General features: G+C 38.6%; 1 protein-coding gene across 2 annotated transcripts in view; it reads left to right on the plus strand.

Moving 5' to 3' along the window:
* Positions 1 to 17311, plus strand: part of CYP4X1 (cytochrome P450 family 4 subfamily X member 1) — a 238861-nt gene that overhangs the window by 194833 nt on the left and 26717 nt on the right. The window contains exons 1-4 of one of the 2 annotated variants that reach the window (XM_079154689.1): positions 4996 to 5277; positions 13039 to 13180; positions 14333 to 14377; positions 15990 to 16117. In XM_079154689.1, the coding sequence (XP_079010815.1) occupies positions 5101 to 5277; positions 13039 to 13180; positions 14333 to 14377; positions 15990 to 16117 (492 nt within the window). In that variant the 5' untranslated portion in view covers positions 4996 to 5100. Of the gene's footprint in view, positions 1 to 4995; positions 5278 to 13038; positions 13181 to 14332; positions 14378 to 15989; positions 16118 to 17311 lie in introns of those variants that run through there. The other variant, XM_079154690.1, reaches the window with a different exon arrangement.

Below are 17311 nucleotides of genomic sequence, written 5' to 3' on the forward strand. Positions count from 1 at the left end.
GGTGCACTCATACATTGCTGGTGGGGCTGCAAATTAGTGCAGCCACTCTGGAAAGCAGTGTGGAGATTCCTTAGAAAACTTGGAATGGACCTACCATTTGACCCAGCTATCATACTCCTCGGCCTATACCCAAAGGACTTAAAATCAGCATACTACAGAGATACAGCCACATCAATGTTCATAGCTGCTCAATTCACAATAGCCAGACTATGGAACCAACCTAGATGTCCTTCAATTGATGAATGGATAAAGAAACTGTGGTATATATATACAATGGAATATAACTCAGCCATAAAGAATGATAAAATTATGGCATTTGCAGGCAAATGGATGAAATTGGAGAATATCATGCTAAGTGAAATAAGCCAATCTCAAAAATCCAAAAGATGAATGATCTCACTGATAAGCGGATGATGACAGGTAATGGGGGGTGGGAGGGGGGCAAGAATTGAGGAAGGAGGGACTGTATAGAGGGAAAAGAGAGGTGGGAGGGGTGGGGGGAAGGGAAAAAATAATGGAATGAATCAGACATCATTACTCTATGTAAATTATGAATATGCAAATAGTATGCTGTTACTCCATGTACAAACAGAAACAACATGTATCCCATTTGTTTACAATAAAAAATAAATTTAAAAAATTACTGATTATTGAGTAATAATATATTTCCACATTTTAAAGGATTAAAGATATGTGTTGCTGTGTTGAGTTATAACTTTGGTCAAAAGTTTGTTACCTTGTACTGCCCTATTTATAGACAAATGTATAATTTCCTGCAGGTTTTGTGCAGTTTTGAGGCAGCTCCCTGATGCAGAGACTTCCTTTCTCTTGTGTGTCACATGGAAGGAGTCATCAGATGAGTATTTCAAGAGGTTGAAGGACTCTTTCTGGCAATCTCAGGGTGTTGTTTTCATCAAGGGGCACTGCTCATTATATTGCTAAGACTTCCTCATACTCCAGTCCCCTATACTGTAACCAAGGAAATTCAATTAAGTGCCAAGAGCAATAAGGAGTCACTGCTCAGTTTTTGGTGTTCAGCATAGGATTTTGAATTGTGGTAAATATTGAAAGCTGGTCTTTGTCAAGAATAAACACTTTTCTAAATTTCTTTATCTTCCATTTCCATGCCCTGTTGGAGTAGCTTATAGATCTTCATTCTCAGTCAGAGACAGAGTGAACCAATAGCATAAGTAAATTTCCTATCACATGAAATGAAGATGGCAGGCAAAGTTCACCTCTTACAGCCTGGTACGGTAAGACAAGGAGTGGCAGAGGTCAGGTATTTAGCAATAGGAGGGTTTCTTTTTCCCATGGAGACTAAAATTCTGCAAATGGAGTTTTGGATATTATATTATATCAGTTTTCAGTCACTATAATAAAATTCCTGAGGCAAGTAACTTATAAAGAGAAAACAACTATTAACTTACAGTTCTGTAGGTTCCAGTCCAAGATCAGGTGACCCCAATTCTCTGGGCCTCTGGTGAGTTGGCACATTATGATTAGAATGCATGGAAGGACAAACTGCTTAACTTACAAGCCAGAAAGCAAAGAAAAAAGAGGAAGAGATGGGGTTCAACAATGCCCTCCACAGCACATGACCAGTGACCTAAGGACCTTCAACTAGGCCCCACCTCCTAAAGGTTCACAGCATCTCCCAATATCATGCCCTTGGAGACTAAGCCTTTAACACAGAGATCTTTGTGGGACATTCAACATCTAAGCCATAGCATTCCTCTCCTGGTGTCTAAAGATTCATATCTATCTTTGGGTTCATATCTATCTTGACTTCTTTATATAGATACTAGCAACTGCACCCTCCTTGGCCACACCTTTACACAATGCAAAATGCACTCATTCCAACCCAAGAAGCCCCCAAATCTTAACTATTACAGCATGGTTCAAAAGTCTAAGTCTAAAGTCTCTTTTGAGACCTAAGGCAAGCTCAGCTGTGCATTCCTATAAAAATAAAAAAGAAACAGTTTACATACTTCCAAAATACAATGGTGGGACAGGCATAGAATAAATATTAACAAAGAATAGGAAAAAAAGTAAAGAGGGATCAGACTCAAACAAGACTGAAACCTAGCAGGGCAAACATGAAATTCTAAAGCTCCATTTCTGACATCCAGCGCACACTGTGCGGAAGGTGGGCTCCCAAAGGCTTGAGCAGCCCTACCCCTGCGGCCTCGCTAATTCCAACCCACATGACCACATTCTCAGGCTGGCTTTGCACACTGCCAATAGCTTTCCTCTACGAGTGTTGCATGCTGTAGCACCTCTACCTTCCTTGGTTCTCCATTACAGCTTTGGCTTTGCTCCTATGGCTCCATTACGCATGACCTTGTTGGGGATTGCTTGCAGGGACTCTGACCCCAGCACACTGCCTTTGGGGAATATTCAATATCTAACGATAGAAGATAGATTGAAGGAAAAGTTAAGAGCACCAATTTTTTTACTTGCTTCCTTTGGAGAAGGAACCAGAGTGAAAATGGAGTTAAGGAGAGAGAGGCTAACACCTTCAAGCTTCTCTTAGGCTCCTGCGGAGAGTGCAAAAAGTCCCCAAAGCGACTTTGTTACCCCCAAGAAGACATGGAGTGATTCTGAGTTGGGGAAATTGACCCTGAAGCAGAGGGGCTACTTCTTGGACTGCTCATACCCCAGAGGGATTCACACCACCAGCAAGAGCCTGGGTGGGACCAGCTCTGACCCTGAGGACTAACTAGAAGTTCACCAATCACACCCTGTACCTGCCAGTCAGCACAAGGGACCCAAGGACCAGATGAGGATAAATATCATGAAGCTGAGAACAGCCAGGACCCTGAGGTAGAACCAGATCTAAGGTCTTTAGCCCGGTCACTATGTGGTCACATGAAAGTCACCATACACAAATCATGGTTTGGGCAAGAAGCAGGAAACTAAGGTGTCATGAGTTACCCAGAAGAAACTGTAAACAGAATGTTCTCAGACACTGTCAAATAACCATGCCCAGTTGAGGACTAAAGGTACGTGAGAGGTGAGAAGATCTAGGGAAGACCAAGCTGAAACATTTCCTGCTGTGGTGTAATGGAATATTCAAGAGGCAAGAACTTGGTCTGAATGAAGTTACTGGCCCTAGGGACTGTTGTGACCACTTACCTGTCAACTAAAATCCCAAAGACTGGGAGGGAATTTGGTTGGGGTGGGCACTGACAAGGAGAAGAGTAGGGAGCTATAGCAGAGATTGGGTTTATTGTTCAGGGCTCTAAATCCAAACATCTAAATCATGCCTGCCTTAGCATAAGTAAATGAACAAATGAATGGATGATGGTCAATGCCTACAAAGAAGGCTGAAAGAGGAGGGACAGAAACTTGGGAAATCAGGCCTGTAAAATCCTTGTTCACCATTGAATAGGAAATAAATTATAAAAGCTCATCATTTTCTAATTAGTCATCCTTCAGTATTCATGGGGAATTGGTTCCAGGAACAACTCCCCAAGAAGTATACCAAAATTCACAGGTATTCAAGTCCCTGCCATAGTATTTGCATATAATCTAACCACATCCTCCTGTATACTTTAAATTATATCTAGGGTGCTTGTAATACATAATACAATGTAAATGCCATGTATATAACTGTTGTACTGCTTAGGGAATAATGACAAGAAAAAAGTCTGTATATGTTCAGTACAGATGCAATTTTTTCAAATATTTTCAATCCACAGAGGATTTACTGTACATATATCTTTATATATGATATATAAGCAGATTCTTGCTTGTGGAAACTGGTTTCAGCATTGGTTGCAGGTATAGTTGGACCCTGAATGATTCTGCACCCATCAGGTGATAGCTTAGGACCCAGGTACAAAGGACAGAAAACACAGAAACCCTCTCTGTGATAACAGAGATGTTATTTCACTCACTGCTTTTTCTCCAGCTTTGAGAACACTGAATCATATGTTATAGGTGGTCAATATTTGTTGAATGAATAGGCTTTCAAAAAACTGTTTGAAAATACATGATCCACAAGACTGGGGCCCTAATTAAAATAAGAGAAATTTCATGCATATATAATTTTATCAGAATGGAGTCTGTTGTCATGTATAAGTAAAAAGAACCAATAAAAATTTCACATAAAAAAGTATGAGTGAACAGAAGACATTCTCTAGAGCACTGGGTAGAGAAGGGCTGAGAATATCTGGTGGTTGGTTAAAGCATTCTAAAAATGATTGATTGTTTCTTTAATTATTATGCAACAAGTCACTTCTATGGAGGGATGACCATATTTTACAGTTTACTATTGTCTGTGCTCTTGCACCCGGGGCTGGCTGGTTTCATGGGCTGGGACCTAAACAATACCCAGGGCCCTGAACTCTGAAGGGCATGTGTTTGGTTTAAAGTTCTTCTGTTATCTTAAAATTAATAAAACTTTGATCCTACATTTATTTTGCACTGAGAGACATAAATTACGTATTGAGCCCTGATCATATCTGAATGATGGAAATACTATATGATGATGTGTTATTGTGTATCTCTTCCCAATTCTGGGATCAGTGCCCTCACACCCACAGCTTGAAACATTGTAGACGCTGGTACAAACCACAAATCAGGGCGAGAAGCAATTGTAAAACATTTACTAGCAGTCTTGGTCAGCCCACATTATATACTTACAATAATCATACACCTCCCCTCCCTCACTCCTCTGTGGTTTTTGATAGAATTCCAGAGTGGGAGGGAAGGTCTTTTTGCATAGCAGTTTATATTATTTACTGGTGACCAAAAGGAAAATCAATTAGCTCAGCCTGGCATTATTTCAAAATCTAAATGCATATCTCCCATGATTGAAAATTATCACACTTAAAATACTACACCACAGGGCAGTGAAAGAAATCTGCCTGAAGCAAGACACGCACCAGTGGATAACCGGTTAGAAATCAAGAACGCGCTCCTGCCTCCTCTCCCCGGGCCTGAGCTGCCCCTCCTCCCACCGCCCTTTCTCCTTCCCTAGGAAACGCAGGGCTGAGAGGAGACAGCCTTGGGTGATGCTCGCCATCTCCGGGGTGGGGAAAGCGCACGACCTCCTGGTCCCTGGAGCCTGCCGGCGCGTTTAGCGAGCGCAGAGCGATGGAGGCCTCCTGGCTGGAAACGCGATGGGCGCGGCCCTTATACCTGGCGTTCGTGTTCTGCCTGGCCCTGGGACTGCTGCAGGCCATCAAACTCTACCTACGGAGGCAGCGACTGCTGCGAGACCTACGCCTCTTCCCGGCGCCTCCCACCCACTGGTTCTACGGGCACCAGAAGGTAGATGGAAGGGAGGGTGGACAGAGGAGGATGCTGCGGAGAAAGCCTGCAGACCGCCAGGCGTCTGCGGCTCTTCCTCTCTCCAGACCCTGGGTCCTGCACGAACCTCCTAGCTCAGCCTGTGACTCTCAGCACCTTTTCATTACCCTAGAGACTTCCAGCAGCCCCACAGGGAAAGGTCACTAGAGAAGAAGCAGTAGGGGTTGGGAGGAAGCTATTTAGAGAGACTAAATATTGAAAAAGCGAGGGGTAACCGCCAACTGCTTCACCCATCTCTTCTATGTATATGTGTACTACGTTATAAAATGCCTTCCACATATATTAAGATAGTATGTTACTATAAATAATATTTATTAATTGCAGAAAATGTGCAACATTAGATACAATTGTTGACACCCTTTAGTCCATTCTAACCAAAGAAAATTAACTTCCTTTTCCTAAGATTCTTGTGAAGCAGGGAGCAACGCCAGCCAACCTTTCAAGAAATATTGATCGATTGGAATTTGTCAAATAGAGGAAGACTGTTGCTTTTTGGTCTCTCCTGTTCTCTAAATCCACTCGCAGTCCTGACTTTCTTTTCATTCAACCAATTTTGAGTGGCACCTGTGTGATAGATACTAGAATTACAAAGAGAAAATGGATGCCTACTTTCAGGGGACCCAAGTCAGGTACAGACTTAGGCCACCAAGAGAAATGAAAACACAAGGTAGAAAATGCTTCAATAGAAGCATATGGAGTCTTGGAGAATTCCTAGGAGAGGAAAGAATGTCTGATAAGGGCTGTGCAGAATCTTAAAAGAATGGGTGGGGCATGTAGTATGTTGCTGGGTATTACTACAGGATCCTTTTCCCCTAAAACAACCACATTCAACTCTTGTCGGTTTCTTCTGTTATTTAAATCCTTACTTGTAAAATAGTATTACTATATTGCATTTGTTAGTTTAATAATTTCAGACATCCTTGTATGAACTTTTTTATGACAGGTAATGCTTTCTCTTCCTCTGTCCCAATATAGTTATATTGTATTTGTTCAATATAAAATTATTTGTATTGTTATTATATCAATGCTATTTACTGCTGATCTAAATGGTCCAGGTTGATTTTGTCCCTTTTCTAATGGAGCTCCCTCCCCTATGGTATTGCTAACTTCCTCAGTATCACATGTGCTTAGTTTTTCAATATCTGTAATGCTTTTTTTGGAAATAGCTTTAATAATGCTATCACACAATCTCAATATTTTCCAACATTCAAACATACCAAGTAATCTATCGGTCTATATTCTTTCTTGGAGACATTTCTACCAAGCCCTCTCCTCTGGCTCCAATCTAGTTAGGCCTGGTACACAGCTATTGGTCCAGGACTTCCCATTGATGCTGTCCTGTGTCACATCTTATGTCTGCTGGACACTCTGTCTTCTTTTGTTTCCTATTTATTTCACCATTTTTATGGCTTGATTCTTGGGAATGAGTGAAGGAATTTTTTGAGCTATTAAATGGCTATAAATATTCTAATTTCAAACGTGAATGGAATTAAGTTTGGTTAGGTATAGAATTCTTTAGAAATTATTTTCTCTCAGAATTTTGAAGACATTGTTTCATTGTCTCTAGCTTTTCAGGTTAACTATTGAAAATGCTGATAGTTTTCTGATAATAAATTCTGATAATAGTGGGATTCATAGTATTATGTTTAAACATGCACATAACATAATTTATCAATTTCATTCCACAGTACCTCCTTCTCCCTGATCCCTTTCTTTTACCCTAATGGTCTCCCTCCTGTTTTTATGATATTTCCCCTCCCCCCCCCCACTTTTTTTTTCTCTCTAGTTTCCAAATGTGAGAAAAAACATATGACCCTTGACTTTCTGGGTCTGGTTTGTTTTACTTAACATAATGTTCTATAGTTCCTTCCTATTAATGATATAATTTTATCCTACCTCCTGGCTAAGTAAACTTCCTCTGTGTATTTGTACCACATTCTTTATTCATTCATCTGTTGATGGACACCTAGGCTGGTTCCCTATAGTGATTTGCAATGCTATAAACATAAGTATGCAATTGTTGGTAGGACTGCAAATTAATACAACCACTCTGAAAAGCATTATGGAGATTCCTCAAGAAACTAGGAATGAAACCACCATATGACCCTGCTATCCCAATTATTGGTATTTATCCAAAAGAACTAAAATCAGCATACTATAGCAATATAGCCACATTAATGTTTATAGCAACATAATTCACAATAGCCAAATTATTGAACCTGTCCAGATGCCTGTCAATAGAGGAATGGATTAAGAAAATGTGATCCAGATATAGATATATGAATGAATTAAGAAAGTGTGATATATTGGTTGGTATTTATCCAAAAGAACTAAAGTCAGCATACCATAGTAATACAGCCACATCAATATTTATAGCAACACAATTCACAATAGCCAAATTATGAAACCTGTTCAGATTCCTATCAATAGATGAATGGATTAAGAAAATGTGATACAGATATGGATATAGATACAGATATATGACTAGATTAAGAAAATGTGATGTATATATATATATGTGTGTGTGTGTGTGTGTGTGTGTGTGTGTGTGTGTGCATATGTGTGTGCTTTACTCAGCCATAAAGAAGAATGAAATTATCACACTTGCCAGTAAATGAATAGAACTGGAGAACATCATGCTAAGTGAAATAACCCAGACTCAGATAATCAAAGGTCAAATGTTTTCTCTCATATGGGGAAGCTAGAACACAATAAGGGGAAAAGGGGATGAGAGATCATAAAGATATAGGGAAGATCAGTGGACTAGAAGAAGGAAATCCGAGATGGAGGAGGGACCAAAAAGGAGAGGAAATGCAGAATAAATTTAACAAAATCATACTCTGTACATGTACAAATATACTGCAGTAAATTCCACCTGTAAGTAGAGTATACATAGAAAGCACCAATCAAAAATAAACAAGCAAAAGGAAAATCAGCAGAGTAGAGGAAGGAAAATAGGGGGAGGGAGGAGAAGAGGGAAAGTGGGGGAAACAAGGATTGAAATGGAGTAAATCAAATACCATGCTTGTATGATTTTGTCAAAATGAACTCAAGTACTACGTATAACTATAATGCTCCAAAAATTCGGTGTATATATGTAAATATATGTGCTCTTATTTCTATATATAGCTACAGTATGCTAGTTTAATCATTTTGGATAAATACCAAGCAGTGGAATAGCTGGGTCATATGGTGGTTATATTTCTAGTCTTCTGAGGAACCTCCATACTGATTTCCATAGTGGTCGTCTTATTTACAATCCCACCAACAAAATATAAGTGTTCCTTTTTGCCACTTCCTCATTAGCATTTATTATTATTTGTATTCTTGATGATTGCCATTCTAATGGGAGTAAGATGAAATCTCAATGACGTTTTGGTTTGTATTTCCCTGAAGGCTAAAAATGTCAAACTCTTTTTCAGATATTTGTTGGCTATTTTGATTTCTGATTTTGAAAAATATATTTCATTCATTTGACCATCTATTAATTGGGCAAATTGTTTTTTTTTTCAGGAAGTGTTAAGTTTTTTAAAATCCTTTATATATTCTGGATATTTATCCCCTGTCAGAAGAGTAGCTGGCAAAGATTTTCTCCCATTCTTTTCACACACTTATTTATTTTGCTATACAGAATCTTTTCAATTTGACACCATCACATTTATTAGTCCTTGGCATTATTTCCTGAGCTTTTGCGGTCCTGTTGAGGAAGTTATTACCTGAGCCTATATGTTGGAGTGTGTCACTATGGTTTCCTCTAGCAGTTGCAAAGTTTGTGGTCCAATGTCTACATCTTTGATCCACTTTGAGTTGACTTTTGTCTGGCGTGAAAGAGAGGGATCTAATTTCATTCTACCTGTGGATATCCAATTTTCCCAGCACTATTTGTTTTTTATAAACCGTCTTCTCTCCTAAGTGTGTTTTGGGTGCATTTGTCAATGATCAGATGACTGTATCTGGCTAGGTTTATCTATGTGTCTTCCATTCTATTCAGTTGGTCTACATGTCTGTTTTTAAGCCAGTCCCATGCTGTTTTTGTTACTATCACACTGTATTATTTGCAAAAGGGTATTGTGATGCCTCCAACATTGCTATTTTGCTTAGGATTACTTTGGTTATTCAGGATCCTTTATTCTTCCACATTAATATTACAACTGATTTTCTACCTCTGTGAAGAATATCATTGGTATTTTGATAGGAATTGTGTTGAATCTGTAGATTGCTATTGGAAATATGACCATTTGACAATATTAATTTTACCTATTCTTCTAATGTCTTCTTCAATTTTTTTTTTTTTTTTTTTTTTTTTTTTTTTTGGTGTTCCATAATTTTCAATGTAGAGGACATCCACTTCCTTGATTAGATCTACTCCTATGTTATTTATTTATTTGTTTGTTTGTTTGTTTTGAGGCTATCATGAATGGAAATCTTTTACTGATTTCTTTTTCAGTGGGTTAGTTATTGGTGTATAGAAAAGCTATCAATTTTTATACACTGATTTTGTATCCTGATCTTTGCTGAATTTTTTTATCAGATCTAGATGTCTTCTGGAGGAATGCTTTGGATCTTCTACATACAGGATCATATCCTCTTCAAACAGTGATAACTTGACTTCTTCTTTTCCTGTTTGTATCCTTTATTCCCTTCTCTTATCTAAATGCTCTGACTAAAGTTTTCAAGTACTCTGTTGAATAAGATTATGACACTGGATATTCTTGTTTTATTCCTGATTTTAGAGGAAATGTTTTGGTTTTTCCTCTTTCAACATTGTGTTCAGTTTGGGTTTTTCTTATATGATGTTCAGGTAGGTGTTTAAGCTTTTTCACTGCTGTGACTAAAAGGCACTGCTGTGACCCAGGCAGGACAATTGTAGAGGGAGAAAAGTTTATTTGAAGGCTCATGACTTCAGAGGTCTTAGTCCATAGAAGGCCAGCCCTATTCATCAGGGCTCGAGGTGAGGCAGAACATAATGGCAGATGAATGTGGCAGAGGGAAGCAGCTCACATTACGATCAGAAAGCAGAGAGAGAGAGAGAGAGAGAGAGAGAGAGAGAGACACTCCACTTGCCAAATACAAATACATACCCCAAAATCTCACCTCCAATGTCCCACCCTCTCCAGGCACACCCTACCTGCCTTCAGTTACCACTCAGTTAATCCCTATTAGGTGATCAATTCACTGATTGGGTTAAGGCTCTCACAACCCAATCATTTCTTCTTCTTCTCCAAACCCCCTTGCATTGTCTTACACATGATCTTTTGGGGGACACCGCAAATCTAAACCATAACAGTAGGTTCTTTCTATTCCTAGTTTCTTCAGGGTTTTGTTTTGTTTTGTTAATGAATGGGTGCTGAATTTTGTCAATATTTCTGCATCCATGTGACTTTTGTCCTTACTTGTATTTATGTGGTCAATTATATTTGTTGTTTTGGGTATGCTGTGCCATCCTTGCAACTGGGATGAAACCAACTTGACCATGATATACAATCTACTTAATATGTTTATATTATAATCTCTTCTATTTTATTAAAGATTTTTGCACTTAAGTTCGTCGGAGATCTTAGTCTATAGTTTTCTTGCCTCGATGTGTCCTTATCTGGTTTTGGTATCAGGGTAGTACTGACTTCATAGAATAATTTGAGGAGTATTGGCATTAGTTTTTCTTTAAAGATCTGGTAGAATTCAGCTGAGAATCCATCTGATCCTGGGTTTTTCTTGTTGGAAGGCTTTTTATTACTGCTTTTATTTCATTCTTGTTATTGATCAGTTTAAGTTTTCTATAATTTCTTGGTTCAATTTTGATGTCATGCCTGCATATTAGGTGGTAAATTAATTCATTCAAAAATCTATTGACTACATAGAATAGGCCAGGTGGTTTAATATTTATTCAATAGGTCAATAAATCTCAGCCAGTTTATGGGACCTAGTATGTTTATATGCAGGTGTGTCTTTGTGTATGTGTGGGTACATTCCTGGATATAATGTAGGAAAGTCTGTGTCACTACATAGTAAAGTACTTGAACTTCAAAATTTCATCTGTGTTTGAGTCCTTACTATTGGTGGTTGGCTGTATGACCTTGGACAAATTACTTCACAGATGAGGAAATTGTGTCTCTAAGGCTCAAGTTCCTCATCTATAAAATAAGGGAATTGTTTTTACTTCGTAAGATTCCTGTTGTAAATATTAAACATGAAAAACACTTAGCAGCACCTATCTCATGGCAGTGTTTTGTAAATGTAACTTATTACTATTTTGAGGACACAATACACTTTCTGAACATTTCTTAGCAATGTTTCTAAGTACTTGTAGCACCTATTTTCAAATGAATTTAAATGCTTTTATGTAAATAAAGAAATGAAAATTGACTTAAATATATTATAAGATTCACAAGCTATCTGTCTTTTTTGTCCGGTGAGAAATGACTAAAAGTAAAACCAAACACTTTGATGTGGCTGGAGGCATCTAAGACAATTTCTTACATAAATAAACAATCCTCATCTTAGATTATAAGTTTCACAAGAGCAAAGAACTTGAATTTCTTATTTTTTTTCTGTCTCTATTACCTAGTATGTGTAAGAGGCCCTCTATAAATACTTGTTTGATTATTTTTCATGAATGAATAAATATTCACATTGTTGGAAACTACCACTCTGGGTAATCAGGGGATATTTGTCACTGGCTTGATTGTGGGAACAATAATTAAAAAAAAAAAAAGTCAAAACTAGGTTTTAAGAATCTCAACCTTTCATTGGTCTTCAACTATTCAGAGAACACCTCATGAGTTAGAGTAGCTAACTTAAAACACAGGAAATTGGAAGCCAGAGCTTTTCACCTTTTCTGAGAATAAAGGCAATCACACAGCAACCATGCTGTGCAGTCACACAAGAAAGAATTCACCAGCCTTAAGGCTTCCCTGCAGGTGGGGTTTGCCACAATCATGATCAAAATGTATAGACAAGAGCACCCAAATACACATAGAGCTGCATCCCACTTTACACAAGAAGCAGAAGTAAACAAATCTTATTTTCAATGATTTAGAGGAATTATTTAAATAAATCATTAATAATCTGCTTACAAAAGTAATACATCTTCCTCTGGTGGTAGTATTTGTACTCTGCTATATAAATATTGGAAACTGAAAGTTTGTGTTTGACTTTGCTTCACCCTGTATAAATTATAAGGGAAAAAATTTGGACTTTCATTGTAAATGGAGTTGGCAGATAAATAATTACTAGTTAGTCGCTGATCGATAATTACAGGAAAAAGGAGGGGGGAAATGGTGAGATGGATGATGGTCACATTCAACTTGTTAACAGTTAGCTTCCTGAACAGGAAAGCCATCTGCAGCCTCTGGGTTCTGCCCCCTCTCTAGGTGTGTGATGTTGGCAGTGAGGCAGAAAGTGAATCTTGAATCATTATACCCTCGTTTGGAAAAATAGCCCACAGTATATGTCATTTGACAGTGACTTGTTCTTAGGGTGCATTTATATTGAGAAAATAAGTACACTAATCTTTTTTAGAACATTATCCCCAAGCTTAGAAATCCCAGAGAAAGTACATTTACTCACCTTCAGAAAAGAGGCCACTTTGAGCAAGCCTTGAACTCAGCTTGTATCTTTAAGACAGGACAAGTCCAGCCAGATCTCTCATTTCTTTTACTTTCTTTTTCCTTTTTCTTTCTTTTTTTTTTTTTTTCTTTTTTCTTTCTTTGTTTTCCCCTACAGTTTCTTCAGGAAGATAAAATGGAGAAACTTGAGGAGACTGTTGAAAAATATCCTTGTGCCTTCCCTTGCTGGGTTGGACCCTTTCAGGCATTTTTCTTTATCTATGACCCAGACTATGCAAAGACATTTCTGAGCAGAACAGGTAAGACAAGGGGCGAATCTCAAAGACCTAATTCTCCTAAGAGTGAAATGCACATGACCCACAAGCAAGATCTGAAGCAAAGATTAGCACTGGGCCTTTACACCACCCTGGAGCAAGTCTGGAGAGGGGACAGGACTCTGACCAAGTGAAGGGGATCTCTGTGTCCTCCCCAGTCCCTAGTCTAGTTCCCCACTCCTGAGTCCTTTCAAGTCAAGCTGGCATCACCAGACTGGCCTTTGCCCCTCTTGTTTTTTGTTTTTTGTTTTTTGTTTTTTGTTTTTTTTGTGATTTCCATTTCATCAATACTCCCCACTCCCATCTGTCCTGAATATAACCGTCCAGGGGAAATCAGAAGTAGCCCTGCCTTTGTAGGTTCAGTATATAACCCTGGAGGTAATGCTTTTGATTACCAGCTCAACCTCTTGATTATGATCCAAATTTTGTTTTCCCTTTATGTGTGTTGCTCAACTGTGTTCTTTTGCGGGGCATGATTCCTCTGCCTCCCCTATTCAATTCCTTTTCAAGGCCTCCACTGTGGATTATTGCATAGCACAGAACTAACATGGCCAATGTTGGCTCTGTCAACTTTGTCTCATATTCTCATCTTCTGTTCTTCATATTCCTTAACCCTAATAAAACCTAATAAAAGAAAACAGCCTTTCCCTGAAAGTCTACATGTTTCCCAGTTCCCGCCACCCACCCCCCGCCCCCGCCGCCCACTCTGATTTATCTCAAGTTCACCTCTCAAGGAACTCCATGTCAGTGTCACAAGAGCAAGAGGCGTCTGTATCTCACTATCTGGGGACTGCTGGTGTGTCTGATACTTAATACCTTCCACAAAGGATATGTGTTGTTCTGACTCCTGTTCTGGAAATGTGGCAACCCTCAGGCAACCTCTGCTTCTATTGGAGGAAGTGGAAACAAGGGAAGAATCTGGGTTTGGGTTTCTGAGTGTCTCCCTGGACTTGCTGTTCTCTGGTACTGAACCAAGACCTGTATTTCCCCCAGCCTCCAAAGGCTGCAGCAAGTGACCCAGGGCTCCCTTTTGCTCACTGTGGTGAGTACAAGCAAATGAAGAAAACCTCCACTGATTGGTTATGAGTGCTCCCTCTAATGCTGTCTTTTGTTTGTTTCTTCTGCTTGACTCTGCAGACCCCAAGTCCCAGTACCCGTACAGGTTCATGACTCCATGTCTTGGTATGTATGTGCCAACAAGAATTGTCACCCACTCACCCACTAAGTCCCCTTTTATGGTAGAGCATTTCAGAGACTCAAATCTGACCTTAAAAGTATTAAGAGCAAGGTTGACATGTGATATGTGATGGGAAGATCTCAGGGGACCTTGAAGATCAACTCAGCACTTCCTGGAAAGCTTTCTTGTCCTTTTCTCTCCTCAGAGTCCCATTTTCAAGGCATCATAGATATGAACCTGTATCTTCTCTTTATTTTTTTAATAGAGATATCATGTTTTTATTGTTTATTTGAGCCAACATTCATGGACCATGTATATTCCAAGAATTATTTTAAGCATTTTATATTAATAAAACTAACTTTTTAAAAATCTGTGACATTGCTAATATGAAGAAATTGAAAATGATATACTGTATCCCAGACAAGCACAAATTTAAACCTGACTAAATCAGAACATCTTAATTTTGTTTTTGTGTATCTAAACTACATTACCTTCTCTTTCTTTAAAATTGCAGTTTCACCATTCCTGCTCTGTTTTTATCTTTTTATCTCTTGTTTCCTTGACTTTTTTCCCCCTTTCTTTTTGTAGTCCTCTTATTTTCATATGCAAATGAATAAAATTTTGTTCTGAAGTTCAGTTTGACAATATTCTATGAGCAGATAAATTAGGCTCTTTAGTCATATAATAGATACTGTTGTGCTAGACCAGGAAAAAATTAAATGAAAGAATATAGGCTTTGGATGCAAATCCCTTTAGATTTGAATCCTGCCCTCTTTGCCAATAGATTAGTTGAATGTGATTTTGGGGAAGTAATTGAATCTCTCTATACCTTGGTTTTCTCATCTTTGAAAAAGAGGATGAGAATCACTGTTGTAACTGTTATAAGACAACAGAACATGTATTTTTAACACTTTTTGTCATGGCCAAAATTGTACCAAAGCCAGATCATGCATCATGAGCCTGGCATATTGCAAGCACTCAATAATAGTGTCATTCAGACTTTCAGGTCCTTTTAAAAAGAAATCCCTAATAACCACTCTGGCAATAGGCTATGATGAGGTATTAGCCTTGATAAATATTTACCTGTGTGTCATTCATAGACCAGGGCTCAAGAGGGTGGTATGTGGGAGTAGAGCTCTTAGTGAATTTGTGTTTACACTGATTTGTGGATTGGTTCACAGTGGAAAGGAGATGGATATGTGTTGTGTTTCTACCATGAGCTAGGGCAGGATTAGGTTTTGTATCTTATTGTACACCTCCATTGAATCTGCACAACACAGTGAGATCAGGATTTATTATTGTAATTTATTGTAGAAAAAAATTAAGCCTCAGAAAGTTTAAACATCTTCCTCAATTACTACATAGTGACTTTAGAATTACAACTCTCATCTCGTCAGACTTTGAAGCTTATCAGACTTTGATGCTCAAAATGTTAAATACATCCATCCCAGATGTGAGCGTCAAAACTGACTCCTATCCTAACCGATGAGCCCTTCTTTGACATCCCACTGTTTCATCACTACCCGTGGGTCATGGCCACTCCATGCTGTGGTTTATCTTTCCCTTTTTCTCTCATCTAATAAATGGCATGAGGTTTTGTGCCTTTTATTTTTCAAGGAAAAGGACTCCTGAACCTAGAAGGGCCCAAGTGGTTCCAGCATCGCCGCCTACTGACTCCTGGCTTCCATTGTGAGATCCTGAAAACACATGTTGATGTGATGGCCCATTCTGTGAACACGATGTTGGTAAGTGACGGGGGAAGGGAAGCTCTGTTGCCTTGCAAGGGGCTTCCAACTGGGATTGCATTAGGCATACATTTCGTGGATGGTGAAAATCAAAAGTCAATTTCTGAAATTAATCAGCATATAAATACCCACTGGAAAAATAGATGTTTGTATAAGTGTTTGCTATATTCTTTGGGGATTAAAATAATAATGAGAAGATCAAGTCTTCTGGCTTAGATATATTCTGAGATTCTGTAGCAATTCACCAAGTACCAACTAGTGATATTCATGCAGTAAGTGCTGTAGGAGGCAGGTAAGAAAGCCAAGTCCAGCTATGGCAGTTTCTGATTCCAGAGACTCAAATTTACCATAAAATATAAACTAGATGTGCACATGTAGACAATATGATTGAGAGAGTTCTAGATGGAGCCAGTCAACATGAACAAAGGTTTGGAGGTGCACAGAATGCACTTGTGTGAGGGCCATAAAAACTGAGCAAATTGGTGTGAATCTATGTCATGTACAACCATAGAAATGAAAAGTTGTGCCCCATTTGTGTACAATGGATCAAAATGCAGTCTGAATAAAAAATTAAAAATAAATTTTAAAAAACTGAACAAAGGATTAAATGTTTTCATTAAAATCCCAGTTATCCTTGGGTGCAATCCCTAGCACCACAAAAAAAAAAAAAAAATTCCCAGTTGTGAGTTTCCTTTGTAGATAGTGAAGGATCACTATGAGGTGACTTCTACCTTCCAAAGAGGCAGGAGGTCTTTGCAGAGGAGCATTCCTGGGATGGTCTCTGATTTATAAGTTAGCTCTGCACAAGCCTTTCTTGCAAAAAGCTTTTAATTTTTAAATTGTATTTCTTTTAATTGAAAGAATAATTCATTAATACAGTTGCATCACAAATACTTCAAACACCAAAAAGCCAAATTTCTCTTCACTCTCAAAAAGCCAAATTTCCCTTCACCTTCATCTGCAAAATAATTGCTGTTCCTAGTACATTGCTTTCTTAGCCAAGTTCAGAATTAGATTTAACCCCTGCCTGGATTGAGGTGAAGTCATTGGTGAGGTCTTGAGGCAGAGACCCAAAGAGTGCCAGGCACAGCCTTAGAAAGGAAAAAGGGCATCCTCTCCCAACTCTGGTGCTGCTCAGCAACCAGCACAATTTCGAATCCGCAGGGGAGAACAGTATTTGAGTTTAACCTCCAT

This window comes from Sciurus vulgaris (assembly GCF_902686455.1).
Source record: "Sciurus vulgaris genome assembly, chromosome: 1".
Classification (NCBI taxonomy): Eukaryota; Metazoa; Chordata; class Mammalia; order Rodentia; family Sciuridae; genus Sciurus; species Sciurus vulgaris.